This window comes from Sabethes cyaneus, chromosome 2 (assembly GCF_943734655.1).
Source record: "Sabethes cyaneus chromosome 2, idSabCyanKW18_F2, whole genome shotgun sequence".
In the NCBI taxonomy this organism is placed as follows: domain Eukaryota; kingdom Metazoa; phylum Arthropoda; class Insecta; order Diptera; family Culicidae; genus Sabethes; species Sabethes cyaneus.
In genome coordinates, this window is record NC_071354.1 from 68,360,685 (window position 1) to 68,370,496 (window position 9,812).

General features: G+C 37.6%; 1 protein-coding gene across 1 annotated transcript; it reads left to right on the forward strand.

Annotated features, from left to right (window-relative positions):
• The first annotated feature begins 4,126 nt into the window (after positions 1–4,126).
• LOC128735534 (intraflagellar transport protein 74 homolog) lies at positions 4,127–7,713 on the forward strand. The gene is made up of 5 exons (XM_053830016.1): positions 4,127–4,284; positions 4,350–4,467; positions 6,012–6,984; positions 7,043–7,563; positions 7,618–7,713. Exons 1-5 carry the CDS (start codon positions 4,127–4,129, stop codon positions 7,711–7,713), a joined length of 1,866 nt encoding a protein of 621 aa, XP_053685991.1.
• Positions 7,714–9,812: the final 2,099 nt, after the last annotated feature.

Here is a 9,812-nt window from a genome sequence, read left to right on the forward strand (position 1 = left end):
AAAAACTTTATACGTTACATATGTTAGATCCATTTTAGAATACTGTAGTGTAGTTTGGTCTCCTTACCAAGATGTGCATTCCTGTCGTATCGAATCTGTACAAAAACAATTTTTATTATATGCACTCAGAAAGCTGGGTTGGAATTCATTTCCTCTTCCACCGTATGAATCTCGATGTATGCTCATCAACATCGAAATACTTAAGAAAAGAAGAGAGATTGCTATGCTTTTGTTTGTAAATGACAGTTTCACAATATGTAAATTCAGAAAATATACTACAAAACCTTAACTTCTATGCACCGGTGCGTTCGTTAAGAACACGTAACATCTTTATGTTGAACCACTATAGAGCAGATTATGCCAGAAACAGTCCTATTAATAGAATAATGAGTATTTACAATAAATATTATGAAACCATTGACGTAACTATGTCTCGAATCATGTTTAAAAAGGCTAGAACATGATTTAAAGGCCAGCAACAGATTGCCAACTATGGTCTAAATTAAAGTAATACAATTAAAGTAAAATATTAATTAAGCTTTAGGGTAATAATGTAATCTACAAAGTTTGACGAAATACATAAATAAATAAAATGACACAGACCAAAGAGTGCAGAAATCACACTTACTAGACTCACTAGTCTCACACACTCTCAAACATGGTGGCTTGATTTAACCACTTTAACGGGAATGTCATAGTTTGTCTTCGTTGTCAACCAATCTTGTATTGCAGTAACATCTTAGTTTAGCTTGAAATCTTAGATCCTTAACCCTCTAACGGGCTTCGCTTTTGGAGCTCCTGAGCTATATAGAAAATTTGTCTTGAATTGACAATATGAAAAATAGGTTCAGAATAGAATTCCTTACATTTTGATATTATTGTCACAACATTCTGACCATGTGTTCAAAAGTTATCATCTTTCAAAAACAAGAACTCCGGAAAATTCCGAAAAAAAATAATTGGGCGAATATTCCTTTTTTACTTTTTAGATAAAATACGGCAAGCGCACGTATTTCTTCCGTAAGCATGGTTGCTGTCTCAAGTCCGTAGAGGACTGCTGGTCTGATTAACGTTTTGCACATCGCAGCTTTGTGCGGCGGAGCATACTCCTTAACCGAAGCGTCTTGCGGCGGGAAAAGTAGACTCTATTTCCAGCTTGAATGCGTCATTGGATCTCCTTACTCGTATTATTGTCAGTGGTGACCAGAGATCCCAAATATACGAACTCATCAGCCACTTCCAGTTCATCACTATCAATAGTCACTGTCCGTGGGAGGCAAACGTTGCTTTCTCTGGAGCCTCTTCCGCATTGATTTGTAACCCTATCCTTCTAGCCGCCGTTTTTAGTCTGGCGTAGATTGCCTCCGCCGTCCCAAGGTTTCTAGTAAAGAAGTCAAGGTCGTCTGCGAAGATTAGGAGTTGACTACTCTTGCTGAAGATCGTTCCTCTCGTTTCGATGCCCGCTCGCCGGATCACACCTTCAATGGCGATCTTGAATAATATACAAGACAGTCCAGCCCCTTGTCGCAACCCTCTGCGCAATTTGAAAGCACTAGAGTGTCCACGAAACGCGCATGCAGCACATCACTCGCTCCAGAGTAGCTTTGATCAGCCGCGTCAGTTTGTCAACTCGCGTTCAACTGTATCATATGCTGCTCTGAAATCCAAGAAAATATAATGCGTGGGCACGTTGTACACTACTAGAGGATTTTTAGGAGAATAAAAATTTGATCCGTAGTAGCACGGGCTCCCACAAGGTTCGCCTGATACTGCCCTATGAATTCTCTTGCTATTGGTATCGCTTTGTATGAAAATATGATCACCCCAATAAAGTAAATACCATAAACGCACCTAATTCTGCGCAGCCTAACGAGTACGATCCAATTAAAAATAGAGGAGTACAGTAAAAACACACATATCTACAGTATCTACAGTGAGCGGACCGATTTTGGCAATAAAAATATTCGTTTTTACAACACAAAGTATTTCGCTTCTAAAAATATGCTTAAATCAATCAGTTTCTGCATACATGTTGAAAATGATGACGTCAATATGTGCATGAAGGCTTGTAGCTGTAGAATGTTTCGAAAATTAAATTGTAATATTTTTATTGACGTAGGACTACATCTTAGCGTAGGGTGTCACAAACTTGCTTGCGTCGGTACTTGCTTTTTGAGTATAAAATAGGTCCAATCGTAGAAAAATTATTGAATAATTATATCTAGCTCATTTTTGACCCATTTTTTTAAATTTTTCTATATCAAAAGAGGGTCTCGATTTCAGCACGGTTTCGATTTTGACATGGGCGACACGTACTTTGCTGCTAAATTCGAAATTCTACTGTATGACTGCACACATTCATTGGTTATCCAAGGCAATCTTAAACTTCACATACAACAGACAACCAAAACACAAGCAACATTCAAAAACCCAAAAGTTGACTGTGAAACACAGCCATAACTCCGAAATGATTTATCAGTTGTTGTTCAAACAAAATGAAAGCATTGTGATTGCATCGAATCATACCTGGTATACCTATTATAAAATATTTCCAGTAGACAAAATTTGTTTAATTTTTGGTGCTCATCAACCTGACTAAATTGATTTAAACGATTTTAAATCAACCATTTGCCCGCCCAGTTCAGACATTTCTATCAAAGCTGGTTTTTTATCTCGTGTCTAGCAAAATGTCTGCAATCAATTTACGCAAAAAACAGAACACTTACTTGCAGTTATTATTCCAATCGATTCATTCAAAAATTAACTAAACACTTTCCAACTAATTCGCACAAACTACTTTCACTGCACAAAGCACAATGCACAACCCCGAAGACCGATTACCATTTACCGGATCTAAACAGAACGAACTGCGGCAAGCCGGCATTTATTGCATATCTGACGCAAAAAACGTGCTGCTCGCACTTTGTGTATCACCACGTTACGCACACAGGTAAAGAAAACAAAATTAGACACACTCATTACTCATTCAGTGGCACGTCTTTTCGAATTCACAATTAAAACATGCTGTGGTGGTAGCATGCTGCAATAGGCCGTATGAATAGAACAGTTTGCTTTGCTTTTTCCGTTTAAATCGTATGGGAGCAACTCTTTTATTCCTACGGCCTAATATCTCTCTATCAGTATAAAATATCAGTTTTAAGAGAATTAGGTATTTTTCAATATTCGCGAATTACCTACAACTTACGTTTCAATAACAATTTCACCAAACACAACAGATTTTCTATCTTGATTTGACTGTGTATTTTGTGGCGAAGTCGCTTATTTATGCAATAGTCCATATGAATTAACCCTTTATAAGGCAGTGGCAACTATATTGCCACCAACAAAAATTTTTTATTTTGCTTCTATAATTATATTGATGTCATTATAGACGCAAAACAAATATTTTTCGTTGGTGACAAAATAATTGCTAGAGCGAACGCTCCCATAAGATTTACACGGGAAAAGCAAAGCAAACTGTTTTATTCATATCATACGGCCTAATATTGTCAATTGCAAGGAAAATTGTACCATCCAAAGTGCAATATCGCTCATAAAAGTGCTATTTTGCATTAAATCGTTTCGGTATCTTCGGCGCACTTTTTCGTTATCTTCCAAGCAATAAGTGCGCCGAACATACCGAAACGATTTAATGCAAAATAGCACTTTTATTAGCGATATCGCACTTTGGGTGGTAAAATTTTCCTTGCAATTGACAATATATTGAATGATTAACTCATGATTCAGATCAATGTATTCCCATTTCCACATAAAATTAGATTTGTGCTAAAGTTATTTTGCCATGTTTATGCTGCATGCTGGCTAGCCAGCCGGCGTCCTGCATCAGGGACTGTTCACTCCACACACACACCACTACATAGAGTTATATACACTTGCAGTTTCTTGTTGGAAAGGGAAACGATAGGATATAAAAAGAACTACACAAACAAGAGCTACAATTTGACAGTAACTGTTCTTCTTCCTTTCGTCTTTTCGTAACATGAATGAACGTACAAATTTAAAAAACCGTTGCCATGCTAACCGTGGACTTCAAAACATTGTGTTCGACAGTACAAAAAGTTTTTATTTTGGTACGTAGTAAAATTCGCAAAAATAAACTGTTTCAATGGAAGATTTTAACAATAATTCATCGTCGCGGTCCTCTTCGGAGCGGCCAACTTCGCGGCGTGGCGGAGGAATCGGTTCAACCGGTGCGTTTAGCTCTTTTAACGATTCTGCATCGCCGAGTCCAATTGGAATTTTGAGACCAGGAACGGCAATGAAGTAGGTGCATGTGTTGTAATTACATATCCAATTTTAATTTACGGAATTTCAATTCTATCAAGTAGAGGTCCTTCCGCGGTGCGCGGAGGAACTGCTAGTCGATTGGTAGCAAACAATTTACATTCGGCCAATTCCTCAGCTTCCATACAGAGAATTGGAACGGCACTGGGCAATGCCGGGAACGTAAGTAAACATAAATTTTGCTGCATGGGTTAGGTAGATCAATTATTGTAATAGAGTTAGGTACCAAAATGATTTTGCACACCATCAAAAATATATTTCGGTTTTTGCGTGCTGTACTGGCGCTTAAAAAAATGCTGAGAAAGAGAGAGGAGACAGGTTGATTTTGCCTTTGTGAGCGCGAACCGTACAAGAACTATTACTGTCTTACCTGATTCATAACGAATATAATAGCGTTTTTGTTTTTGCTTAGATCCACCCTAGGTTCGCCATAGTTTCAATCGAATAGCTGTCAAAACGTTTGTTTTTTTCACTCAGGTTGAACTTATCTTCGCTCTGGGTTGAACTTTCTAGACATCGGGTTCGCTCTGAGTTTTTTCACAGTTTCAATCCCACTGTAAGCAATACACGGACATCCCGAAAATGTTTTTTTATTCTCTCGAAAATATTTGTTTATTCCGTTTATTCAGTTATAACCCAGGTTAAAAAACAAACACGGTATAAGTGTTTTTGGAATGAAATGCATACTATACCGTTTTATTGGTTTATAGCGTATAGCGAATTAAGCGTCGCTCATTTTGATTTCTTTCCGATTTTGAGCTCCCGCGAACACAACCTATCCAGCTTTCCACGAGCGATAATGGTGGATATTGAGCACAAGTGGGCATAATCTTTTGATATTCATTGCAGGAGCGTCGAGTTCGCCCTGACGGAGTTACTATGGATACATTCATGATTGTTTGTTGTTCGAATGTAAAAATGTAAACATTGTTCAATTTTGCAGATCAGCTAAAGAGGAACATAATTGAACGGACAAGTTTTATGAATTGTGGCTTTGTAGTTTTCGCAAATTTCAGGGAGAATTTCCAATTACGCAACGGAAAGTTTCTTATCAAGTCGAGACGCTGTTCTAGAGCAAACTTGAAGTTGAAGCAAACTTGAAGTACCATGAAGTTAATGTTTGCGTTAATGTGTAATGTTTCGAATGTTCAATTCGCACGATTGTGAAAAAGTATTCTGAGCCAGTGCCTTCAGCAAATTATGGCCGCAAACCACTATAAAAGTTTGAATCCGTTTAGTTATGTTCCACTTCAGCTGATCTGCAAAATTAAATAATGTTTACATTTTTACACTCGAACAACAAACAATCATGAATGTATCCATATATAGTAACTCCGTCAGGGCGAACTCGACGCTCCTCCAATGAATGTCAAAAGATTGTGCCCACTTGTGCTCAATATCCGCCATTATCGCTCGCGAAAACCTGGATAGGTTCGCCCTGGTTTCTACCTCGCTATTAGGAATACATTGACAACCCGAAAACGTTTACTTTCTGGAAAATGTTTAAAAAAATAAAAACTTTTATTCAGTGGTCGGGTCGGAACTAAGGTTAAAAAACGAGATTTCGTATGAGTGTAAAAAGATACATGGTATGCACACAACCAGAACTGAATTTACGAAAGAAAAATTTTAGAAAATAAGCGTAACGTGTATTCGTATATAGAAGTGAGTACTCTGCATTTTTTCTATATTTTTCTTACTTCAAGCGAATGACCGAGCGCCCAATAACCCAGCATGGCATAAGTGGTCTTTCAACCTCGTATGCTCGAGTTGGAACTGCCAACGGTAGCCGTCAGATCAAAGATAAGCGCTATTGGCAAGCTATTCTGCAGAGCAAAATACAGGAAATCACACAGGAAACTGAAAAACTATTAAAAGAGAAAAAATTCTTGGATCGGGAAAAATCCGCAAGAAAGCTGTACGAAAAGAAAGTCAAAGAATCCGCGAAAGAACTTACGCACCTACAATCGACACTGACTTCGATGAACATTGCTCTCGATAACTGCAGCTCTGGATTGACCAGACAGCAGCTCCAAAACGAAACGCTGGCATTACGTGAGCGCAGTGAACATATTCAAGAACAGTTGGAGATCGTATTCAAACAGAGACAAATAAAGGATTTTGAAAACAAGGAGCTTGAGGCTGAAGCTGAGAAAGAAAAAAATAAGATCAATGAAATGATCTATTCCCTTTCAGATTCTGAACAACAGAAATATCGTGAGTTTCAAGCATTATCAAGCAGCCTGAAACACCAGAATACGGTATTTCACAACCAAATTAGTGAGCTGGAGAAGCAAAAGGAAAGACTCAGTACCGTAATCATGAATTCCCAAACACGTACGGAAGCTCATCGCCTAAAGTCGAAGATAAAAGAGTTAACTTCGAAACGCAATCAGATGCGTGACGATGAGAATAATCGTTTAACACCAGCACAAGAGAGAGAAAAGTTGATTAATGAAGTACGCTCCAACAATCAGGCCCTGGCAAGCATTGGCAAACAGCTTAAAATCATTGAAGATCAGTTGAATGAGAAGAAAGAAATTTTACAGCAGATTGAACAAGACTTGGAGGAAGGAAACTCCGAAAGACATATAAAATATAAAGAACTGAAGAAGCGTGACGAAGTGATGACTGCCTTTATGGACACATTTCAACAAAATTTAATTGCTGAGCAACAAAGTATTTTTAGCTAAATAATTTTTTGGTATTTAGTTTTTATAATTTTCATATTTTACAGATGTTGAATCATTGAAAAATCAAATAACGTACGCCATCGAACAGATTACTTTACAAGGAGTCAACATGGAATCACTGGGCCCTGATAGATTAGGAAGCACGGGATTTACAAGTAAAAATGATCTGAATTCACATGCTGGCCTCATGAAGGAATACAATAAGCTCGGTATTCAGTTGAAACAGCTTCAAATATTGGAGAAAAGAACTGTTTCACAATTGAATGGATTGCGACAGGAAGAAAGTGAAGCATTAAATAACATTCATAAATACAGCAATTTGGAAGCACCTCGTTCGGAGGCAATAGTAAAAATGAACGAACTAACCGAAGTATTGCAGGAGCTTGAAGATAAGAAACGTGTCACAGAGAACGTGGTTGACGAAGCGAACAAACGAAATCAGGAAATAAAAATAGAATTAAAGAGTAACGAGACCTACCGTCAGATATCTCATTTGGAAGATAAATTGGTTGATTTGATGAAAGAAAATAAAGGTTTGCAGGAGATTGTGGAACAACTACGGCAGGTAAACACGGTGCACTAATTTAGATTGCAATTTGCTTATACGGCACTATTTCAGGAATATGACTATTCTGGAGTCCAACGAGAAGTGGAGGCACTGTTAAAAGAGCATAACACTTTATTATGTTCTGAAGCAAGCAATACATCGGGCTAATCAAATACTTAAATACAATAACCAACTTTATTATAAATCATTCAATATTATGTATCCTATTCATTGAATTTTAATGTGCGAATAAATCAGTGTATTTAATAGCAACGTAAATAAGGAGAAACAATGCAAGAGTTGCAACATAGACATCCCTAGTAACAATTTCAGGCTGATCAAACGCTTTTATAGCTGATTTTATTCAACCTGTGAATTATGGTTTAGGCACAGACCAACAGACGTAACACTGAAGCCTCGTTCCATCGCCAACAAAAACGATCGTTTCAAATTTTCACTTAAGCCGACAGTCGCTGTACGAGAACGCCACACGCCGGCTCTAATATACAATCACGGGGCGAATCACTTCAAATTTATTAAATATATGCATATTTACCAGGCGTATGAAACTGAAGGGTAAGGTAGCGGCTAACATCTTTTTACGCTTCTTACACGTCCGATACAAAAAGAAAAAACTTAAATACTTATTTCGCCGAAAAACGTCGATTAAATCGAACAAACATTGCGGTGGCGGCGATTATCTGAAATCAACAAAAAGAAAAAAAGCAAAACACCAACTTTGTTCGGGCGGTTACCAATACACACGAGGCGAATCACTTCAAATTTATTAAATATATTTATGCATATTTACATACTTTTACTACTGTGTTACCTGACTCACTGCGCATAGCGTTGTATTCGCGGTATCGTGTTGGTTCGAAAGGTTTCGAAAAATATCGCCCTTGTATCGAAAATATCGTTGATTTTGATCACTAAAAATAACGTACTTAAACATTATATTGCAAGTGCTAGTAGTACGCAATAATTGTATTGTGAAACTGAATTGTTATTTATGCAACTTTTTACAAGTTAAATGCAATAACAAAAGCACAACTTATAAAAAATCGGTTGTTATCGATATTAGCTGCATATGCGTTATAAACGAATAAAACGCATGGTGACGTTTTATTTCAATAACACGCATATTCGCAGTGAGTCAGGTAAAACAGTAGGGTGCTTAATATATTTACCGGTATTGATGAATATTTTTCAAAAGTTTCCACCTTTTCAGTACGATCTTGAGCAGTCAAATCCCATAACAGTTTGTGGCAGGAGTTGTTATGATGAGGTGGACACATTTAAAATAGTAAATATATTTATCACATATTGAATATTTATGCAGGAAGTGATTTACCCCGTGAGCATTGCTAAATTTATAACATGTTGCGAAACATACTTTTTTGAAAAATGAGTGGTTTTTGATTGGACGATGGAATTATCGCGAGTGTCTCGTCTGTTTGTCTGTGGTTTAGGTTTAGAAGTAATAATCTTTTTTCAGCTCTTAAACATCTAAATCTGGTGATTTTATCAAGCTTTGGGCTTGTTAATAGCTGCTTTTAAAGCTACAATGAAGCTTAATAGAGGATTTTGCGCACTTTTAAACAGCCAGTTTGCACAAAGCTGTCAATTCTATTTTTAGAACGAGCAATAGTTTTGCAATAGGCTCTTCCAGTCGCTTAATCAACGTCTCATCAACCTTTATGCAGCCAAAAATATCTATTTTTAAATTTAAAAAATGGAACGCTATATTTATTTTGCCGTAAACATTGTCGAACACGACTTTGCTCTAATGTTGCTAAATGCACAGTCCTGCTTTGGGCGAAAAAGAGCTGCGCGTATAACTACAGCAAGAAATGTCGCGTCGCGTCGCAGGTAGCTTGCCCTCTGGCGGTACCCTAACGCTTTTTAACATTTTCGTTTCGATCAAGTTGCCTTTACCGTTTGGAGCAGCGAATGACTGCAAAACAGTCAAATGACTGGCAGTCACCACGCTTACGAAAAGCAACCGCACAATCGTATGATTCAATACTACAAAAAAACAACCACTACATGTGCATGGAAGAAGTCGGTCGGACTCCGCCCAATACAAACGAATATTTTGCTTGCGTCGGACCGACGTCCGGGTGACAAACTATTACTGTGAGCAGCCGATTTGGAGACAAAAAGAGAAACGAAAAAATAGTCAGTTTGCAGTTTATATTCTCAAAGCGCAAAGCAAAACGGGAGATTGACTGTTTGCTTCTGCAGAGATGCCGCATGAATTGTAA

Excerpts from the sequence above, each read along its gene's own strand:
- LOC128735534 (XM_053830016.1), top strand. The coding sequence starts at position 4,127 with ATGGAAGATTTTAACAATAATTCATCGTCGCGGTCCTCTTCGGAGCGG. Across the intron at positions 4,468-6,011 it reads CACTGGGCAATGCCGGGAAC|CGAATGACCGAGCGCCCAAT; the intron begins GTAAGTAAACAT and ends TCTTACTTCAAG. Across the intron at positions 7,564-7,617 it reads TTGTGGAACAACTACGGCAG|GAATATGACTATTCTGGAGT; the intron begins GTAAACACGGTG and ends GCACTATTTCAG.